Genomic DNA, 24,184 nt, shown 5'->3' on the forward strand with positions numbered 1-24,184 from the left:
TGTTTTATCCGCTGATCCTAGTGTTGAAGAGGACACTCGATACTCACCAAACTGTTTCTTGCCTGCAAATGTGGTCAGTACCTTTACCTTTACGCCGCCATTCACACACGCACGCACCCACTCGCATTTCACATTTGCACATTCAGTGTGCTTAGTTTTGTTTTTGTTTTTTCTCATAAATTGTTGTTGCCTGTTAAAATTATTGTTTGATGTTGGGGATTTACAACGAAATGAATGAGTTGTTTACTTTCTTTTTCTCTTTTCCTTTTTTTATGAACAATTTGTGAATGAATGTGGACACGAATCTGCCAACGTGGATTAGTGACGCGCGAGGTTGTCTGCGCCGTCTATGGTCTGCACGGATTTAAATCAGTTTGTGGAACTTGGACTCAGGAACTTCTGAGAATCTATTTTGTTATTAGTATTTGTTGTGAATAAATATTCTTTGTGAAATGATTTTTTTTTCCTTTTTTATAAATATATATATATATATAAATTTATTGTGTAACAGGTGGTTACATTCTGGCTATCCTGGGTTAATGTAAATTTTGACAGGTTTTACCTTGTCTGGCGCCCGAATTTTTCTTTAAGAGAGTTATTTGAGATAAGGCGGCGACCACCGTTACAGAGTGGCGCCCGAACAGGGACTTGAAAGACGTTGAAACCTCAGATTTGAACATTTTATTTTGAACATTTTGACACTGATTGTGAACAAGTGATTTAAAAAAAAAAAAAATCTGAGCCCTGTGACTGAACTTTATATTTGATGAACAATTGGTGAAAAGTTTTTTTTGTGTGGGTGTTAACTGTGTGAACGCTTATTAGAGTGTTATCTCTTAGGTGTCACAGTAATAGAGATTATTGAATGTCACTTGCCTTGAATTCTTTTTGTTTTTGACTTAATGTTTTTTCGTGTTTGGGTGGAAAATATTGATTGAACATTTACAAAAACTTGTATTTTGTTGTTCTGTAAAAATCTTTGGGGGACAAACAAACTTACACACATCTCATTTACAGATATATTTTATTTTATTTTTCACACCCAATATTCTTACACTCAAACACTCATCATGGCAAATACCACTCCTCCCCAATCTACTTTTGTGGAAATTGAGCCTCCACCAGATATCTCAACTCCAGTATGGCCGCCTGTACTGGGACCTCGGATGCCTCCGGTATCACCTCCATGTGCTCCTGTCTTCTATCATAACCCCATTCAACTCAGCCCTGTTCATTCTGGAACCCATGTGCACACGGCTCTTGCTCGGGCTGGTAGCACTCCAGTGCAAACCCTCACCTGGGCACCACAAGTGGATAACATGCAACTTTGTACTTCATCTGAAGGTGGAACTCCTTCATCGATGGCACAACATGACCTGCCCAACATTTTACACACTCCTGGAAGGGATATGCAACAAGTCACTGCTAGGGTTCAAGGGAACTGGGATACCTTGTTTAATTTAATGACAAGACAAGAAAAAAAAGTGAATGAACTTACCAAGGAAGTGAAAGAAACTTCTTCTAACCACCAGAGTCAGATTGCTGATCTTGCTGCAAAAATGGAGGATAATAAAAGTCAAGTGTTCACTCTGTTTACTACCACTAAGCAACAAGAGGAGTCTGAAGCAGACAAACTGATGAAAACAATGAAGCTGATGATCACTGGAGAACTCAGAAGGGTGGAATCTACCTTGGTGTCTGAACTACGTTTCATGGTTGATCAGCTCCAGTCAGAGGTTCAGCAGGACATCAAAGCTGTTCAAAACGTTTTCAACACAAGCCAGGATAAGATAAGTTCACAACTACAACAATGTGTTACACAAACTGATAACTGTCTCACTGGTTTCAAAGAGTTGAAAAGTGAAGTGAAGAAAGGATTTCAAAGTGTCAAAGAAAGTGCAGATCAACAAAAGTTAAGTGCATTGACACCACCAGTTCCCAGCACTGCCAGTATGCCATCCCTGCCATCTGATTCTGCTCCAGTGACTCCAACTTCCTCAACCCCTCATTTGACATCTGTGGTTAAAAGTGACCATATAAAATTGACTTTCCCCACATTTGGAAGGCATTCAGACGATGCAGACCCCCTACTGTACTTAACCAAATGTCAGGATTTTATGGCTCTACATCCCCTGGCAGATGCAGACATTCTGGCTACCTTTCGTACTGTCCTATACGGAACCGCACGGGACTGGTGGGAAGTCAGACGGTCCACCATAACCACTTGGAATGAGTTTGAGGTTGCCTTTTTATCTGCTTTCCTTTCTGAGGATTATGAGGACGAACTAGCTGAACGTGTCCGTACTAGAATTCAGGGAGAGACAGAATCAATTAGAGACTTTGCATTTTCTTACAGAGCTCTCTGTAAAAGATGGAAGGCAGATTTTACAGAAAGTGAGATTGTGAAGATGATTCTCAAGAATATCAAGCCATACCTTGCAAGCCAATTGCGTAGCCGGGTTAACACTGTGGAAGAGCTGGTGAAATTAGGACATCAACTGGAGAAAGATTATGAACAACAACTTCGTTATGACTGTGGTCAGATGGGCCCCAAACATCCTAAACATCTATCCCCATCACAAAGGCCCTCCTCAAACCAACCTGCTGAAAAAATTCCAGTTCAGTGTTGGAGATGTAGAGGACAACATCCACCAGGAAAATGTCCACACTATACCTCTCCACAGTCACTTCAAACATCTGGTCCACAGTATTCCTCCAGCGGTAAACATCCTTATCACCCCAAGTCAAGTGGACACCCTTCCAACAACTCTGTTGCTGCTACTAGAATGCCTAAGTCAAAATCAGCAACCAAAAAAACATCATCTTCAACTACCAGCTCTAATGAACATGTAGCGGTACCCCAACAATTAGTTGTTCCCCTGTGTATTGATGCTTGGTCAGGTAAAGCCATTGTTGACACTGGTGCAAGTTATACACTCATAAATGAGAATCTCTTGAGGCAGCTTACCTCACCAGACCAACTTCAACCATGGTCTCTTGGTCCTCTTTATCTGGCAAATGGAAAAGCAGAGACACCATTAGGATGGCTAAACACCACATTTCATTTACATGACCAAGCGTTTACTTTACCCACTGCTGTACTTTCCTCCCAAGCTCTAGCCTACGCTGTCGTCTTAGGGTTGGACTTTATTTTCTTCAGTGGCCTACAACTCAATGTTATTGATCAGAAATACTCTTTCAAGCTTGATCCTTCAAAAGAGTACCCCTTTCAACCAGGAAATCCAAGTGTGCCAAATGTAAGTCCCCAAAAAGAGAGACATCAACTTAGAAAAGCCACACAAAACCTTTCCTTGTTAACTTCTATTCCCCCTCTTTCATCACCATTTCAAATTCAACACCTTGACAGTATTGATGAAGACACATTGATTGAAAAAGCACTGGACGCTGCTCATTTACCCTTGGAAGGTAAGCAACAGTTACTTCAAATCCTGGAAGGCCACCCTCAGGTATGCACTCTCCGTACTGGACGTACCGAGGTTCTCCAACACCGCATCTATGTTACCAGCCAAGTACCTATTAAACAACGACCATACCGTTTGTCTCCCATCAAGCAAATTTCACTGGATAAACAACTTGATGAAATGTTGATTCAAGGGATAGTTGAACCCTCCCACTCTGGTTGGGCATCACCGGTGGTCTTAGTACCTAAAAAAGATGGCACATTCAGATTCTGTGTGGATTATAGAAAAGTCAATTCTGTAACAGAAAGTGATGCTTACCCTCTTCCCAATATCACAGAAATCCTGGAATCACTCTCCGGGGCGACCATCTTTTCTACTATTGATCTCAACAGTGGTTATTGGCAGGTGACCATGGACCCTGACAGCAAAGCCAAGACAGCCTTCATCACTCCTGCAGGTCTCTTCCAATTCAATGTTATGCCATTTGGATTAAAAAATGCTCCAGCAACTTTTCAGAGGCTTATGGAGACTGTTCTGGGAGAACTAAAAAAAATATGCTTGGTGTACATTGATGACATCATTGTATACTCGCCTTCAGTAACTCAGCATTTCCATGACCTCCAGACTGTCCTCCGTAGTCTAGAAACTGCTGGGCTCACCATTAACTTAAAGAAAAGTAAATTCTGTCTACAAGAACTCACCTTCCTGGGACATGTTGTAAGTGTCAAAGGCATTTCAGCAGACCCATGTAAGACGCAAGCCATTCATACCTACCCTGTGCCTGCGAACTTGAAGGAAGTTCAGCGTTTCCTCGGGTTAGCAGGGTGGTATCACCGGTTTGTTCCGAACTTTTCTAAGATTACTGAACCCCTCAACGCACTGAAAAAGAAGGGACATAGTTTTAACTGGACAATCCAGTGTCAACAAGCTTTTGACCACCTAAAGACTTGCCTCACCTCACCACCTATTCTGGGTCATCCCGATCTTCAACGTCCATTCATTGTGTACACCGATGCCAGTGACACCGGTCTGGGTGCCATATTAGCACAACGGAGGGATGCTGGTGGAGAAGAGGTTATCGCCTATGCAAGCCGAACCTTAACTGGGGCCGAACTAAATTATACTGCAACGGAGAAAGAATGTCTTGCAGTCATCTGGGCCCTGGAAAAGTGGCAACATTACTTGGAGCACAAGTTGTTCACAGTTGTCACCGATCATTCTGCGCTGCAATGGGTCATGAGCTCCACTAAAACCACCAGCCGACTCATCCGTTGGGTCCTACGATTGCAGAAATTCGATTTTGTTATTGAGTACAGAAAAGGGAAGCTAAATGTAGCTCCGGATGCTCTATCCAGGTCTTCTGTTACTTCAAGATGTAACTTGTACTCCAGTGGAAAAGACCCAGCAGTGCCTGTGTCAGATGTTGTCCTATGGGAAGAACAGCACAAAGATCCTGAAGTTTCAAAATTATTGCAAGCATGTGCAGATAATTGTCCCAGTCTGACTGACCAGTATGAAATTATTGAGGACAAATTGTATCATAAAACCTACCTGTCAAATAACCAACTGCATTACAGAATCTACATTCCCAGCAGTCTCAGATCCACTCTTCTCCAGCACTATCACTCCACTCCCATGAGTGGCCATGGCGGAATCTACAAGACCTATAAGCGACTTCAGGAAGTAGCTTTTTGGCCTGGCATGTGGTCAGCTGTGAAACAACATGTGAGAACCTGTGTGAAATGTCAAACTCTGAAGAGTGATAACCAAAAACCTGCTGGAAAGCTTCAACAAATCACCACCAGCCGTCCAAACCAAATGCTAGGAGTGGACATCATGGGTCCATTACCACGTAGCACAAACCAAAATGAATACCTGTTGGTCTTTGTTGATTATTATTCAAGATGGGTTGAGTTGTTCCCCATTCGCAGTGCCACAGCCAAGAATGTTGCCTCCATCTTCAGAAAAGATATCCTGACACGGTGGGGAGTACCGGATTTCATTCTCTCCGACAGAGGCGTTCAGTTTGTTTCATCTGTTTTCAGAGAGTTATGTGAGAACTGGAGTGTTACTCCCAAGTTAACTTCAGCTTATCACCCACAAACCAACATGACGGAAAGAGTGAATCGAACTCTCAAGAGCATGATGGCCGCATATGTGGACGACAACCATCAGAAATGGGACCAGTTCTTACCAGAGTTTAGATTTGCCCTTAACTCAGCTGTTCAAGAGACCACTGGACTAACCCCAGCAGAACTCCAGCTTGGTAGGAAACTCCAAAGTCCAATGGACAAAATACTCTGTGGGCCTAATCTAACTCCAGACGCTGCTTCCTATGATGTAGTTCATCATCTCCATCATCTGCAAACTCAAGCCAAAGAGAACAGCAAGAAAGCCAGAATGAGACAACTGAGAAATTATAACAAAAATAGGAGAGATGAAAAATTCAAAAGCAAGGACCGAGTATGGTTGCGCAACTTTCCACAGTCTAACGCACAGCGTAAATTTAGTGCAAAACTAGCCCAAAAATGGAAAGGTCCTTACCGTATTCTCCAGCAGCTGGGTGCTTTGAACTACCAAATAGCCCTTGAAGACACAGGAGAAGATGTACGTACAGCTCACGTTTGCAATTTAAAAATGTGTTATCCAACGGCTGAGGAAATTGAGTCACAGGAAAAAAAGAAACTCCTGGATATATTCCAAGAAGCCTCAGATGATGACGATTTTTTAGGTTTTTGATTGTTGGTTTCTCTCTCTAAAACACCCATGGGTTGTTTTTTCTTCTAGGGGGGGAGAGTGTGGCAATGAAGAGCCACGTGCCACGAGTCACTATTTTTTTTGTTTACTTTCACTTTCACGTTTGCGCAAAAGGGGTGGAGTATGTTAATCACTCAATCACCGCTAATCAAGGAAGGAAATTGAATATAAGGGTGTGTGTAGTACCTGGGAAAATGCGCGTCACCCGTTTATGCATTGAGAAGTTTGCAGTGAAATCGTGATGGATTGTTGGGGAGAGACGGCTGCTTGTCGATCTGTTGCTTCCTGTGGTTAAAGTCTGGTGCAGCGCGAAAGTCGTTGCAGTCTCAGACAAACGAACATTGAGCTGTTTTAACGACAAGCCAGAGCTGTTTTATCCGCTGATCCTAGTGTTGAAGAGGACACTCGATACTCACCAAACTGTTTCTTGCCTGCAAATGTGGTCAGTACCTTTACCTTTACGCCGCCATTCACACACGCACGCACCCACTCGCATTTCACATTTGCACATTCAGTGTGCTTAGTTTTGTTTTTGTTTTTTCTCATAAATTGTTGTTGCCTGTTAAAATTATTGTTTGATGTTGGGGATTTACAACGAAATGAATGAGTTGTTTACTTTCTTTTTCTCTTTTCCTTTTTTTATGAACAATTTGTGAATGAATGTGGACACGAATCTGCCAACGTGGATTAGTGACGCGCGAGGTTGTCTGCGCCGTCTATGGTCTGCACGGATTTAAATCAGTTTGTGGAACTTGGACTCAGGAACTTCTGAGAATCTATTTTGTTATTAGTATTTGTTGTGAATAAATATTCTTTGTGAAATGATTTTTTTTTCCTTTTTTATAAATATATATATATATATAAATTTATTGTGTAACAGGTGGTTACATTCTGGCTATCCTGGGTTAATGTAAATTTTGACAGGTTTTACCTTGTCTGGCGCCCGAATTTTTCTTTAAGAGAGTTATTTGAGATAAGGCGGCGACCACCGTTACAGAGTGGCGCCCGAACAGGGACTTGAAAGACGTTGAAACCTCAGATTTGAACATTTTATTTTGAACATTTTGACACTGATTGTGAACAAGTGATTTAAAAAAAAAAAAAATCTGAGCCCTGTGACTGAACTTTATATTTGATGAACAATTGGTGAAAAGTTTTTTTTGTGTGGGTGTTAACTGTGTGAACGCTTATTAGAGTGTTATCTCTTAGGTGTCACAGTAATAGAGATTATTGAATGTCACTTGCCTTGAATTCTTTTTGTTTTTGACTTAATGTTTTTTCGTGTTTGGGTGGAAAATATTGATTGAACATTTACAAAAACTTGTATTTTGTTGTTCTGTAAAAATCTTTGGGGGACAAACAAACTTACACACATCTCATTTACAGATATATTTTATTTTATTTTTCACACCCAATATTCTTACACTCAAACACTCATCATGGCAAATACCACTCCTCCCCAATCTACTTTTGTGGAAATTGAGCCTCCACCAGATATCTCAACTCCAGTATGGCCGCCTGTACTGGGACCTCGGATGCCTCCGGTATCACCTCCATGTGCTCCTGTCTTCTATCATAACCCCATTCAACTCAGCCCTGTTCATTCTGGAACCCATGTGCACACGGCTCTTGCTCGGGCTGGTAGCACTCCAGTGCAAACCCTCACCTGGGCACCACAAGTGGATAACATGCAACTTTGTACTTCATCTGAAGGTGGAACTCCTTCATCGATGGCACAACATGACCTGCCCAACATTTTACACACTCCTGGAAGGGATATGCAACAAGTCACTGCTAGGGTTCAAGGGAACTGGGATACCTTGTTTAATTTAATGACAAGACAAGAAAAAAAAGTGAATGAACTTACCAAGGAAGTGAAAGAAACTTCTTCTAACCACCAGAGTCAGATTGCTGATCTTGCTGCAAAAATGGAGGATAATAAAAGTCAAGTGTTCACTCTGTTTACTACCACTAAGCAACAAGAGGAGTCTGAAGCAGACAAACTGATGAAAACAATGAAGCTGATGATCACTGGAGAACTCAGAAGGGTGGAATCTACCTTGGTGTCTGAACTACGTTTCATGGTTGATCAGCTCCAGTCAGAGGTTCAGCAGGACATCAAAGCTGTTCAAAACGTTTTCAACACAAGCCAGGATAAGATAAGTTCACAACTACAACAATGTGTTACACAAACTGATAACTGTCTCACTGGTTTCAAAGAGTTGAAAAGTGAAGTGAAGAAAGGATTTCAAAGTGTCAAAGAAAGTGCAGATCAACAAAAGTTAAGTGCATTGACACCACCAGTTCCCAGCACTGCCAGTATGCCATCCCTGCCATCTGATTCTGCTCCAGTGACTCCAACTTCCTCAACCCCTCATTTGACATCTGTGGTTAAAAGTGACCATATAAAATTGACTTTCCCCACATTTGGAAGGCATTCAGACGATGCAGACCCCCTACTGTACTTAACCAAATGTCAGGATTTTATGGCTCTACATCCCCTGGCAGATGCAGACATTCTGGCTACCTTTCGTACTGTCCTATACGGAACCGCACGGGACTGGTGGGAAGTCAGACGGTCCACCATAACCACTTGGAATGAGTTTGAGGTTGCCTTTTTATCTGCTTTCCTTTCTGAGGATTATGAGGACGAACTAGCTGAACGTGTCCGTACTAGAATTCAGGGAGAGACAGAATCAATTAGAGACTTTGCATTTTCTTACAGAGCTCTCTGTAAAAGATGGAAGGCAGATTTTACAGAAAGTGAGATTGTGAAGATGATTCTCAAGAATATCAAGCCATACCTTGCAAGCCAATTGCGTAGCCGGGTTAACACTGTGGAAGAGCTGGTGAAATTAGGACATCAACTGGAGAAAGATTATGAACAACAACTTCGTTATGACTGTGGTCAGATGGGCCCCAAACATCCTAAACATCTATCCCCATCACAAAGGCCCTCCTCAAACCAACCTGCTGAAAAAATTCCAGTTCAGTGTTGGAGATGTAGAGGACAACATCCACCAGGAAAATGTCCACACTATACCTCTCCACAGTCACTTCAAACATCTGGTCCACAGTATTCCTCCAGCGGTAAACATCCTTATCACCCCAAGTCAAGTGGACACCCTTCCAACAACTCTGTTGCTGCTACTAGAATGCCTAAGTCAAAATCAGCAACCAAAAAAACATCATCTTCAACTACCAGCTCTAATGAACATGTAGCGGTACCCCAACAATTAGTTGTTCCCCTGTGTATTGATGCTTGGTCAGGTAAAGCCATTGTTGACACTGGTGCAAGTTATACACTCATAAATGAGAATCTCTTGAGGCAGCTTACCTCACCAGACCAACTTCAACCATGGTCTCTTGGTCCTCTTTATCTGGCAAATGGAAAAGCAGAGACACCATTAGGATGGCTAAACACCACATTTCATTTACATGACCAAGCGTTTACTTTACCCACTGCTGTACTTTCCTCCCAAGCTCTAGCCTACGCTGTCGTCTTAGGGTTGGACTTTATTTTCTTCAGTGGCCTACAACTCAATGTTATTGATCAGAAATACTCTTTCAAGCTTGATCCTTCAAAAGAGTACCCCTTTCAACCAGGAAATCCAAGTGTGCCAAATGTAAGTCCCCAAAAAGAGAGACATCAACTTAGAAAAGCCACACAAAACCTTTCCTTGTTAACTTCTATTCCCCCTCTTTCATCACCATTTCAAATTCAACACCTTGACAGTATTGATGAAGACACATTGATTGAAAAAGCACTGGACGCTGCTCATTTACCCTTGGAAGGTAAGCAACAGTTACTTCAAATCCTGGAAGGCCACCCTCAGGTATGCACTCTCCGTACTGGACGTACCGAGGTTCTCCAACACCGCATCTATGTTACCAGCCAAGTACCTATTAAACAACGACCATACCGTTTGTCTCCCATCAAGCAAATTTCACTGGATAAACAACTTGATGAAATGTTGATTCAAGGGATAGTTGAACCCTCCCACTCTGGTTGGGCATCACCGGTGGTCTTAGTACCTAAAAAAGATGGCACATTCAGATTCTGTGTGGATTATAGAAAAGTCAATTCTGTAACAGAAAGTGATGCTTACCCTCTTCCCAATATCACAGAAATCCTGGAATCACTCTCCGGGGCGACCATCTTTTCTACTATTGATCTCAACAGTGGTTATTGGCAGGTGACCATGGACCCTGACAGCAAAGCCAAGACAGCCTTCATCACTCCTGCAGGTCTCTTCCAATTCAATGTTATGCCATTTGGATTAAAAAATGCTCCAGCAACTTTTCAGAGGCTTATGGAGACTGTTCTGGGAGAACTAAAAAAAATATGCTTGGTGTACATTGATGACATCATTGTATACTCGCCTTCAGTAACTCAGCATTTCCATGACCTCCAGACTGTCCTCCGTAGTCTAGAAACTGCTGGGCTCACCATTAACTTAAAGAAAAGTAAATTCTGTCTACAAGAACTCACCTTCCTGGGACATGTTGTAAGTGTCAAAGGCATTTCAGCAGACCCATGTAAGACGCAAGCCATTCATACCTACCCTGTGCCTGCGAACTTGAAGGAAGTTCAGCGTTTCCTCGGGTTAGCAGGGTGGTATCACCGGTTTGTTCCGAACTTTTCTAAGATTACTGAACCCCTCAACGCACTGAAAAAGAAGGGACATAGTTTTAACTGGACAATCCAGTGTCAACAAGCTTTTGACCACCTAAAGACTTGCCTCACCTCACCACCTATTCTGGGTCATCCCGATCTTCAACGTCCATTCATTGTGTACACCGATGCCAGTGACACCGGTCTGGGTGCCATATTAGCACAACGGAGGGATGCTGGTGGAGAAGAGGTTATCGCCTATGCAAGCCGAACCTTAACTGGGGCCGAACTAAATTATACTGCAACGGAGAAAGAATGTCTTGCAGTCATCTGGGCCCTGGAAAAGTGGCAACATTACTTGGAGCACAAGTTGTTCACAGTTGTCACCGATCATTCTGCGCTGCAATGGGTCATGAGCTCCACTAAAACCACCAGCCGACTCATCCGTTGGGTCCTACGATTGCAGAAATTCGATTTTGTTATTGAGTACAGAAAAGGGAAGCTAAATGTAGCTCCGGATGCTCTATCCAGGTCTTCTGTTACTTCAAGATGTAACTTGTACTCCAGTGGAAAAGACCCAGCAGTGCCTGTGTCAGATGTTGTCCTATGGGAAGAACAGCACAAAGATCCTGAAGTTTCAAAATTATTGCAAGCATGTGCAGATAATTGTCCCAGTCTGACTGACCAGTATGAAATTATTGAGGACAAATTGTATCATAAAACCTACCTGTCAAATAACCAACTGCATTACAGAATCTACATTCCCAGCAGTCTCAGATCCACTCTTCTCCAGCACTATCACTCCACTCCCATGAGTGGCCATGGCGGAATCTACAAGACCTATAAGCGACTTCAGGAAGTAGCTTTTTGGCCTGGCATGTGGTCAGCTGTGAAACAACATGTGAGAACCTGTGTGAAATGTCAAACTCTGAAGAGTGATAACCAAAAACCTGCTGGAAAGCTTCAACAAATCACCACCAGCCGTCCAAACCAAATGCTAGGAGTGGACATCATGGGTCCATTACCACGTAGCACAAACCAAAATGAATACCTGTTGGTCTTTGTTGATTATTATTCAAGATGGGTTGAGTTGTTCCCCATTCGCAGTGCCACAGCCAAGAATGTTGCCTCCATCTTCAGAAAAGATATCCTGACACGGTGGGGAGTACCGGATTTCATTCTCTCCGACAGAGGCGTTCAGTTTGTTTCATCTGTTTTCAGAGAGTTATGTGAGAACTGGAGTGTTACTCCCAAGTTAACTTCAGCTTATCACCCACAAACCAACATGACGGAAAGAGTGAATCGAACTCTCAAGAGCATGATGGCCGCATATGTGGACGACAACCATCAGAAATGGGACCAGTTCTTACCAGAGTTTAGATTTGCCCTTAACTCAGCTGTTCAAGAGACCACTGGACTAACCCCAGCAGAACTCCAGCTTGGTAGGAAACTCCAAAGTCCAATGGACAAAATACTCTGTGGGCCTAATCTAACTCCAGACGCTGCTTCCTATGATGTAGTTCATCATCTCCATCATCTGCAAACTCAAGCCAAAGAGAACAGCAAGAAAGCCAGAATGAGACAACTGAGAAATTATAACAAAAATAGGAGAGATGAAAAATTCAAAAGCAAGGACCGAGTATGGTTGCGCAACTTTCCACAGTCTAACGCACAGCGTAAATTTAGTGCAAAACTAGCCCAAAAATGGAAAGGTCCTTACCGTATTCTCCAGCAGCTGGGTGCTTTGAACTACCAAATAGCCCTTGAAGACACAGGAGAAGATGTACGTACAGCTCACGTTTGCAATTTAAAAATGTGTTATCCAACGGCTGAGGAAATTGAGTCACAGGAAAAAAAGAAACTCCTGGATATATTCCAAGAAGCCTCAGATGATGACGATTTTTTAGGTTTTTGATTGTTGGTTTCTCTCTCTAAAACACCCATGGGTTGTTTTTTCTTCTAGGGGGGGAGAGTGTGGCAATGAAGAGCCACGTGCCACGAGTCACTATTTTTTTTGTTTACTTTCACTTTCACGTTTGCGCAAAAGGGGTGGAGTATGTTAATCACTCAATCACCGCTAATCAAGGAAGGAAATTGAATATAAGGGTGTGTGTAGTACCTGGGAAAATGCGCGTCACCCGTTTATGCATTGAGAAGTTTGCAGTGAAATCGTGATGGATTGTTGGGGAGAGACGGCTGCTTGTCGATCTGTTGCTTCCTGTGGTTAAAGTCTGGTGCAGCGCGAAAGTCGTTGCAGTCTCAGACAAACGAACATTGAGCTGTTTTAACGACAAGCCAGAGCTGTTTTATCCGCTGATCCTAGTGTTGAAGAGGACACTCGATACTCACCAAACTGTTTCTTGCCTGCAAATGTGGTCAGTACCTTTACCTTTACGCCGCCATTCACACACGCACGCACCCACTCGCATTTCACATTTGCACATTCAGTGTGCTTAGTTTTGTTTTTGTTTTTTCTCATAAATTGTTGTTGCCTGTTAAAATTATTGTTTGATGTTGGGGATTTACAACGAAATGAATGAGTTGTTTACTTTCTTTTTCTCTTTTCCTTTTTTTATGAACAATTTGTGAATGAATGTGGACACGAATCTGCCAACGTGGATTAGTGACGCGCGAGGTTGTCTGCGCCGTCTATGGTCTGCACGGATTTAAATCAGTTTGTGGAACTTGGACTCAGGAACTTCTGAGAATCTATTTTGTTATTAGTATTTGTTGTGAATAAATATTCTTTGTGAAATGATTTTTTTTTCCTTTTTTATAAATATATATATATATATAAATTTATTGTGTAACAGGTGGTTACATTCTGGCTATCCTGGGTTAATGTAAATTTTGACAGGTTTTACCTTGTCTGGCGCCCGAATTTTTCTTTAAGAGAGTTATTTGAGATAAGGCGGCGACCACCGTTACAGTAGGTCACCTATTTTGGTTTCAAAACGGCGAATTTACCGAAAGGTGAATGATTTTCGTGTATGCTGCATATTGATAGCGGTTTCCTGATGCCCGCAAATTAGTTCAAACTCACGGAATCAAGAGCGCGCATGCGAGACAGAAGATAATGTGCTCCAAACCGTCCATGTTGCCCGCGCGAGACAGGGTAGAGCGGCGATTGAGAGAGACTGCATTTGCGCCTCATGAAGCGCATGTAAGAAGCGCATGTTCCATGTAAACAATCCCCGTGACGTAATCAGACCAACTAATCGATAATGACATTCGTTGACAAACGATTTTCATGATCGATTATAATCGATTTTATCGATTAGTTGTTGCAGCCCTAGTCACTTCAGTGTGCAGATGTGTGTGTGTCACTTCAGTGTGCAGATGTGTGTGTGTGTGTCACTTCAGTGTGCAGGTGTGTGTGTGTGTCACTTCAGTGTGCAGGTGTGTGTGTGTCACTTCAGTGTGCAGATGTGTGTGTCACTTCAGTGTGCAGATGTGTGTATATCACTTCAGTGTGCAGATGTGTGTCACTTCAGTGTGCAGATGTGTGTGTGTCACTTCAGTGTGCAGATGTGTGTGTGTCACTTCAGTGTGCAGGTGTGTGTGTCACTTCAGTGTGCAGATGTGTGTATATCACTTCAGTGTGCAGATGTGTGTCACTTCAGTGTGCAGATGTGTGTGTGTCACTTCAGTGTGCAGATGTGTGTGTGTCACTTCAGTGTGCAGATGTGTGTGTGTCACTTCAGTGTGCAGGTGTGTGTATCATTAAGTGTTATTTATTTATACATTTATTTATATATATATATATATATATATATATACCTATACATGTATGTGTGTTTTATACAAAATAATAATTCACAGTACCCAGTTATGTAAACGCACACTTTTATTTTGGGTTTTATTTAATCATTTCACTGCCGTAGTGTGTGTGTGTGTGTGTGTGTGTGTGTGTGTGTGTACTATACATACACACACACTCATATTATATATTTATTGACTCTTATGTTGGATGTGATTGGTTGGTTTGTTTTCTTTCTTGTAGACTCTCATTATTCAGGCCAAACTCTTGTGTGATGTTGAAGAGTTAGTTGTGTTGTTGTTGTTCAGATAAAGAAGTGTTTGGATGCGAACAGTGAGAGTCCGGCCGAGTCGAAGCTGACCTCAGTCCAGTTCCACCCGTCAGCTCAGATCCTGATGACCAGCTCTCTGGACCACTCCATATCTCTGTTCCAGGTGACACACACACACACACCTGGACCACCCCATATCTCTGTTCCAGGTGACACACACACCAGGACCACTCCATATCTCTGTTCCAGGTGACACACACACACACCAGGACCACTCCATATCTCTGTTCCAGGTGACACACACACCAGGGCTCGAGACTAACAGCGTCCTAACATCCTGGGGACGATAGAAAATGTGTTTAGGATGAACAGAAATATTCTCCAGGACAACGACAGGACGAAAGACATTTTGTGTGCGTGTTCACAGGGCTCGAATTACGGCGCAGGATTGCGGTATTGCGCATAATTCTAATCATTCCCGCAGGTCTCCTATTTATAATGCGGGATATTCCCGCAATCGTAATCCACACAGGTTCTAAAATGCCAGATGCAATTTCACAAACCGCGTGAGTGTTCAGCGGTGCCGCGTCTTTCAACTCTTCTCTCAAAATGTGTTGTGCAAGGCAAGCATCAAGCGCTGCCGCGATAATACACACTCGCGTTCAAGATTCGGGACATGACGGAATATTCACTTGCGCAATAGGGCCAGCAGTGCATTGTGAATGAAGTTTACCATTTGCATGTTGTCATGGACTATAATCCATTCAGCTTAAACACTCCCAAGAAACTCCAGGACACAGATGATTAATTTCCAGAAGTTTACTGGGAATCTTGTGAAACTGCAATATAGTACAATGACATGACAATATTAATAATCAAACCAAAAATACACAGTAAAAGTGTAAATAGCAGTGTGATGGCCAGTATTTAAGCCACACAATTTGGTGATAAATAAAAGGACATTACTATGGTTTGGTTTAAGATCTTTATTTGTCATTCTATTGAGTCAGTGTACGGGCTTATTTGACTTAAGATTAAAACAAAACCCGCTAAAATTCATTTTTGGCTAAAATGTGATCTATAAAAACATAGCTTAAACGTTTCATTTTGTAATAAAGATTACTTCAAATGTTTAGTACCTGTTGTGTTGTGGCATGGCCCAGCCTGGTGACAAAGAGATTCAAACAGGAAGTTGATCTGTTTTATGGGAATACTAAAGGAAATTAAACCGTACCAACTCTGATGTATTAGAGGGGACATAGGAAAATGTGATGTCTTGATCAATGTGATGTTTGTTTAATATGATTCTTTTGCATTAACTATAATTTATCCTTGGCTCTAAATTTAGTTAAATGTATTGTTTTGATTCCAGGGTTTGGGTTGTTATTGTTGTGAAATTTTGTATGGCAATGTTTCCCCCTTCTTTGGTTTCATGGTGATGGCCACCTCTTATAAATTCAGTGTATGTTTGTTTAGAGGGGTGGTTACTTAATGTACCCTGGGAAAGGTTGTGTTGAATTTTGTCCTCTGTCAGTTTGAGAGGCTCAAGCCCAACTATGTCCAATTTGAACACTGGCTTTTTCGTGTGATGTAACCTGAATGGAACATAATTTTTGGACTTTCTTGTTTTTAACTGTTACAAATTTTTTCACCTTTTTCCTCTCAAATGAGGCTTGATCACTTTTTATCTTGTGTAAGCAAGATTTAATAAACATCACAAGTGAAGACTACTTTGCTCCCTGGTTTGTGGCAATGGACTATTTTTTTTGAGATGTGATTTGCCAAAGCACATGGCAGATCCATCGCAACTGGTGTCAGAAGTGGGATGCCAATAGGGGCAGTAGTGATTTTTTTTTTTTTTTTTGCCCTGTGACCACACACCTGGATTTTTTTGCTTTTCCTGCCCTTATTCAAGGATGGGGCCAAAGAGAGCTCTGGCGGGGCAAGCTAAGGAAGTTACGGAGGGAGCCACAGGAGGACGGGACGGTGCTGAGATGGAGATTGGTAACCTTTCTCAAGATGTTTCTCTCAGAGAGCTAAAGGATCTGTTCCAGACACATATTACCATGCAACAGGCGCGAGACAGTCGAATGGAGCAAGAAGCAGCTCGTCAGGAAGTGCGATGGAAGGCCCTGCACCACCAATTCAGCCAGCTTCAACAAGAAGTGCCTATGTACATATGGACATTGTTGAATCTCTTGACTATCAGAAAGTCAAAACAGCCATACTTAGCAAATATGACATTAACTCTGAAAGTTATCGTCTGCAGTTCAGGTCTTCTGAGGTGGGGAAGGATGAAAACCCAAAAGAACTATACGTAAGATTGAAAGAACTGTATCACAAGTGGGTTCAACCTCAGAATCGAACCAAGGATGAAATTGGTGAAGTGATTGTGCTGGAACAATTTTTGCGCATGCTAGCCCCTGACTTGGAAATATGGATTAAAGAACGTGATCCAAAGACTGCGTCAGAGGCTGCTGCTTTGGCGGATGTCTTCCTGTCAGCTCGCCAGAAAAATCAAGTATGGACTTACAACCAGTGGCGGGGATTCAAAGAACCAAAAACTCAAGCAACTATGTCTCAGGTCGGGACCAAGATCACAAGTGAGGGTAAGTCTGTGGGTGATCGGGGTGGTCCTATCAATCAAAGCCCTAGCCAGAAGTTTAATAGTAGGAAGAGTGTTGTGTGTCATCAATGTGGACAGGAGGGTCACATTAAACCTAGGTGCCCCAACAATCCTTCTGCCAATACTTATTTGTGTTGTGTGCCACGACCTGTCCTGACTGTTCAGAGAGGGGTTCTTCTTCAGTACTATTTGCAACAAAGTTAAATTTGTCCTGTCTCCTTTGCCTCTTTGACTTACGGGATTTTCCTGGTCGATCATCTAAATCAGAACCAAAGAAAGGCAATGCTCTTACATACTGAATATCTTCCTCTCTCTTCCTAACCATAGACCGCGTTTCAGCCATATTGCAGTCACTAGTGTTGCTTTCGTCAACGAAAATTATGACGAAATATCATCGTCAACGAACCTTTATCACGTGACGAAAACGAGACGAGATGCAACGTAAATGCTGGTCGTGTGACGATGACTATAACTAAATGTATAATGCAATATCGTTGACGAATAAAAACGAGACTAAATGTGGTTTACAAAAATAAAAACTATGCTAAAATGTCTCTTCATTTTCGTTGACCAAAACGAGACGAGCCGAAATGTTTTTTAACGTTAGATTGTCTCGTTTAGCCTACTTGCATTATTAGTATGCAGCATTTCTGTTTCCTGTGTCACTTCAGGGGCTGCATTAGATCACACTGTGCAAACGCATGCGACTTCAGATCCTCAAGCCCCACTCGCGGCATTATTTAGAAGAAGCAGTTGCGTGAGTTATAGCTGTTTCACACACACTCCGTGTAGCGTGTATGCGGTTCGTGTTGCAGTGTGTATGCAGGAGCAGTGCGCGTTATTGCTTTCACATGTGCGTTTGCAGTGCGCAACTGATCTACGGCTGTACCACAATCACAACATTTATTCTCTATTTTTTATTTCAAATCAGTATTTTAGCCTACATCCATTGTGTCACGTTGTTGAGGTACTGTGTAGATTTCTGCTCTGCTGTTATGCACGCACCCGTCCTAGAGCGCGCGGTATGAGCGCTAATCTATAAGTCACATTCAAGTCAAGTCACATTTATTTATATAGCGCTTTTCACAATACAGATTGTATCAAAGCAGCTTCACAGTGATAACATGAAAGTAGCACAACACAGATCAACAACATTGCTAAACACTAAATAATCCCAACTGAGCAAGCTGTAACTGTTATAACTGTAACATGGGTGCGGGAAACATACGCACTGCAACTGGAGTATGTGTGAAACAGGCGTTAGCACACAACGACAACAAACAAAGTTAAGTCTGACAGAGAGAAAGGGATTCATCTTTGGGAGAAAAAGAAGAAATGACATTTGGAAAAACTTTCATTTCATCATGTGTGTAGGCTACTAACATGTTTGGTTGGTAAAATAAATATGTTGTAAATTAAATTCAGAGCGTCTTCCTGGATGTATTCTTGAGTCTATAAGCTAACAATAATATAAGAAGGAAACTATAAGAAGATATTGTTTGAAATGGGTTTGGCTAAAATAAAAAAAAATTGGTTTTGTATAGGCTAGCCTACTACTAGGTAGGCTTCCTATACATTGACTGGGTTAAATAGAATTGCCTACTAAAAAGAGACTAAAATAAAATTTTCATTGACTAAAACTAGACTAAAATGGCATCAGTTTTCGTCGACTAATACTAGACTAAAATGTCATCCGTTTTCGTCGACTAAAACTAGACTAAAATGTCATCAGTTTACGTCGACTAAAACTAGACTAGACTAAAAAGAGTATGAAGGTGACTAAAACTAACAAAAACTAAAATGTCAGCTTGACACAAAGACTAGACTAAAACTAAAATTAAAACAGGCCGCCAAAAACAACACTAGCAGTCACGCCTACCCGGTAACAAATCACACAACACTGGTAAGTCTTGGCCTAAAAGCATTGAGTATGGAAGATCATCTACCAGACCAACATTCAGCAAATATACCTGTCCTTGCACTTCTACATGAACATCTGCTGTAGAATAACGTTTCTCATCTCCATGAATACAACGTATAGGCACCTTCAAAACAGAATTTCTGAGATTCTCTGAAACTAAATCTGTTATAACCAATGACTGCATACTACCGGTGTCCACTAAGGCCCATACTTCCTGACCATTAAGAACTACAGCCTCATAATGCAAGGGGACACCTCTCTGCTCAGTCAGGACAGGTCGTGGCACACAACACAAATAAGTATTGGCAGAAGGATTGTTGGGGCACCTAGGTTTAATGTGACCCTCCTGTCCACATTGATGACACACAACACTCTTCCTACTATTAAACTTCTGGCTAGGGCTTTGATTGATAGGACCACCCCGATCACCCACAGACTTACCCTCACTTGTGATCTTGGTCCCGACCTGAGACATAGTTGCTTGAGTTTTTGGTTCTTTGAATCCCCGCCACTGGTTGTAAGTCCATACTTGATTTTTCTGGCGAGCTGACAGGAAGACATCCGCCAAAGCAGCAGCCTCTGACGCAGTCTTTGGATCACGTTCTTTAATCCATATTTGCAAGTCAGGGGCTAGCATGCGCAAAAATTGTTCCAGCACAATCACTTCACCAATTTCATCCTTGGTTCGATTCTGAGGTTGAACCCACTTGTGATACAGTTCTTTCAATCTTACGTATAGTTCTTTTGGGTTTTCATCCTTCCCCACCTCAGAAGACCTGAACTGCAGACGATAACTTTCAGAGTTAATGTCATATTTGCTAAGTATGGCTGTTTTGACTTTCTGATAGTCAAGAGATTCAACAATGTCCATATGTACATAGGCACTTCTTGTTGAAGCTGGCTGAATTGGTGGTGCAGGGCCTTCCATCGCACTTCCTGACGAGCTGCTTCTTGCTCCATTCGACTGTCTCGCGCCTGTTGCATGGTAATATGTGTCTGGAACAGATCCTTTAGCTCTCTGAGAGAAACATCTTGAGAAAGGTTACCAATCTCCATCTCAGCACCGTCCCGTCCTCCTGTGGCTCCCTCCGTAACTTCCTTAGCTTGCCCCGCCAGAGCTCTCTTTGGCCCCATCCTTGAATAAGGGCAGGAAAAGCAAAAAAATCCAGGTGTGTGGTCACAGGGCAAAAAAAAATAAATAAATAAATAAATCACTACTGCCCCTATTGGCATCCCACTTCTGACACCAGTTGCGATGGATCTGCCATGTGCTTTGGCAAATCACATCTCAAAAAAAATAGTCCATTGCCACAAACCAGGGAGCAAAGTAGTCTTCACTTGTGAAGTTTATTAAATCTTGCTTACACAAGATAAAAAGTGATCAAGCCTCATTTGAGAGGAAAAAGGTGAAAAAATTTGTAACAGTTAAAAACAAGAAAGTCCAAAAATTATGTTCCATTCAGGTTACATCACACGAAAAAGCCAGTGTTCAAATTGGACATAGTTGGGCTTGAGCCTCTCAAACTGACAGAGGACAAAATTCAACACAACCTTTCCCAGGGTACATTAAGTAACCACCCCTCTAAACAAACATACACTGAATTTATAAGAGGTGGCCATCACCATGAAACCAAAGAAGGGGGAAACATTGCCATACAAAATTTCACAACAATAACAACCCAAACCCTGGAATCAAAACAATACATTTAACTAAATTTAGAGCCAAGGATAAATTATAGTTAATGCAAAAGAATCATATTAAACAAACATCACATTGATCAAGACATCACATTTTCCTATGTCCCCTCTAATACATCAGAGTTGGTACGGTTTAATTTCCTTTAGTATTCCCATAAAACAGATCAACTTCTTGTTTGAATCTCTTTGTCACCAGGCTGGGCCATGCCACAACACAACAGGTACTAAACATTTGAAGTCATCTTTATTACAAAATGAAACGTTTAAGCTATGTTTTTATAGATCACATTTTAGCCAAAAATGAATTTTAGCGGGTTTTGTTTTAATCTTAAGTCAAATAAGCCCGTACACTGACTCAATAGAATGACAAATAAAGATCTTAAACCAAACCATAGTAATGTCCTTTTATTTATCACCAAATTGTGTGGCTTAAATACTGGCCATCACAAGCAGGGCTTAGCAAACATAGCAGTTTAGCCTATCTGATAATCACAATTGAGCTAGTAAAAACGACCAGCAGCAATAAAGAAAGCTAATTTAGCCTTCTCAATAATTTTACAAAATTGAAATAAGCAGTAACTTAGTGTCAAACAACGATAAATACTCACAGACGTTGCATTAGCAAAGGGGGAAAAGGAAAAGCGATGGATTCAGAACTGACGACAGATAGAGCTCACACATTACTGTAGCCGCTCACCGCATGGGCATTTTTACTTCCTGTTTCCGCACATGCGCAAAACTGTATTACTATGGTTATGAACCTAAACAAACCACATGTAACTACTGATACAGATAGAGCGGCATGACACAAGTCTTACCAGTTTAAACATTCAAGCGATTTTAAACTAATCAGTGCTCGCGCGCTTTCTGGGATGATATTCTATATGCTCACATTCATAGAAAATCCGCCTCAAGAACAGCTGAGCTGGGCAGTAACAAAAGTTATTTTTCACGGATTATATTGCTTTAACACGCAAAAATGTGTCAATTTCGGTCTTCGTGAGTATAATAGTGTAAACATAGTCGGTTCTGTCTTAAATAAAAAGCATAAAACGCATGCCAGTAGGCTATATAATGAACACAGAATCCGTGCACTAGCTCTTAAAGTGACAGCGACCATATGTGTCGGTCATTAAAACAACAAAAGAGAGCTTCAAGTTCAAGGAATCAGGATTAATAGCCTATGTGTTTAATTTATTTAGGACTAAAATACTATCCAGTGTTATTTTCCGTTTGATTACTTTATTCTGTTTCTGTCTATGAATACTAGTGTTAGACCTATTCAAAAACTTTTCTCTTAATTTCTCTTTATTTGTATCTTTATTCTATTGCATTTATTTGTGCAATTTTTTTCTATTTAATTGAACAATTTAAGCTTAATCAAGTTTTGTGTTGTGTAAATTCTTAACATTACCCCATTGTAAAAATGCAATGAGCGGAAACATTCAGGCAAGATAAATAATAATTTTGTGTGGCAAAAATTAAGGTATTTTTTTAAGTCACAGTAGTTAAATCTGTATCTGTATTGCATGTTCAAACTTTAAAATCATTCATATTAACTGCTTAATAGATTGTTTTTCTTGAAGTATGTAGGTTTGGAAATTTTAGAGAAATTCGAAATTAATGCATTACAGTTGAACTAAACCCATTATATTTTAGTCATCTGAATTGTTTTAGTTAACTAACAGCTATGGATGATGATAACAAAGTACAGAAACAACATTGTTTCTGACTGTTGACATTCACTTTAGGACGGTTCAAATTGTTTTTCTGGACGGTTCCAGGACGGAGGTGAAAAAAGTTAGTCTGGAGCCCTGACACACACACACACACACACACACACACAAACAGGCGCACACATCTTTTTAGAGACTCTCCATAGGCGTAATGGGTTTTATACTGTACAAACTGTATATTCTATCCCCTTATCCTGCCCCTATCCCTAAACCTACCCCTCACATTCTGCATTTTTACATTTTCAAAAAAACATTGCTTAGTATGATTTATACGCTGTTTTCCTCATTGGGGTAGCCTGACTTCGTCATACTCATTTTCTATTGAGAAAATGAGTCTGAGACCGTTCCATAGGGCTTTGATTATGAGGCTTGTCTTAACCGAACGAGGAAAAAAAACTCTGCACTCAATTGGATAGTTGGACAGACCTACAACCAATCAGACAACGCAGTAAGTCAAATACTTTGCATAGCATAGCTGTCAACAACAGAAGAACTTGCTTATTTTAGAAGTAAAATAACGAGTGTTGCTTCTTTCACTTGGTCCTTCATCAGTGCGACCAAAGGAGAAACCACAACGACCACAGGCTTTTCATTACGTCCCATCTTCTTAACTTAGCGACCGTCAGAGCCAGCTGATAAGTTACACTTTTGCCGAATATCTTTCCGATCGACAAATGCCTTGATGCAGTTTTCTGTTTGTCTATTAAAATGAATGCGCTGTCGATTAATTTTAAAAACAGACGCGACAGCGGAATCTATACATCTCAATTCTCTAGCTGCAGTCATCTCTGAGGGAAACTAGTTAGCGCTCTTTGATAACGTGATGATTACGTCCCTGCAGATCATCTGTCCATCATCGTATAAAGCCCGCCCTGGCAATCTGATTGGCCCGTTCATTTTTTGCCTGATCATAATTACTCCTCAATGGATCGAGTCCAGACCGAACTTCCCGACCAAAAAATGTTGTGGGCGGAGTTCGGGCTGGCATCCAGACTACTCATGGGGTCCTCTGGCTGGTCCCCACAATGTAGGTGATTTTCAGGTTTTATTATACTTGTGGGGACATTTGCTCCACAAAATGTAATATAAACAAGAACACACACACACACACACACACACCTGGACCACTCCATATCTCTGTTCCAGGTGAGACACACACACACACACACACACACACACACACCTGAATCAAACAGACCATTCTCATCATGACTTGCGCTAGATCTGATTTCTGAAAAACACAAGTCTTCTTGCAAATGTGTTTGTGCCAACATCACTCCCGTTATGATTAGCAACATACAAAACATAACAAGTGCATTTTATGACAAACATTGTTTCAGTCACTCAGTCTGTTTTTTTTTTTTTATGTTAAATAGTG

The 24,184-nt window shown here is 41.4% G+C and overlaps 1 protein-coding gene across 1 annotated transcript in view; it reads left to right on the forward strand.

The window, feature by feature from the left end:
• Positions 1 to 24,184, forward strand: part of utp18 (UTP18 small subunit processome component) — a 78,587-nt gene that overhangs the window by 13,288 nt on the left and 41,115 nt on the right. The window contains exon 6 of the mRNA XM_089122802.1: positions 14,863 to 14,988. Coding sequence (XP_088978928.1) covers positions 14,863 to 14,988 — 126 coding nt within the window. The remainder of the gene's footprint in view (positions 1 to 14,862; positions 14,989 to 24,184) is intronic.

The sequence above is a fragment of the Pimephales promelas genome, chromosome 18, assembly GCF_988280905.1.
Source record: "Pimephales promelas chromosome 18, fPimPro1.hap1.1, whole genome shotgun sequence".
Classification (NCBI taxonomy): Eukaryota; Metazoa; Chordata; class Actinopteri; order Cypriniformes; family Leuciscidae; genus Pimephales; species Pimephales promelas.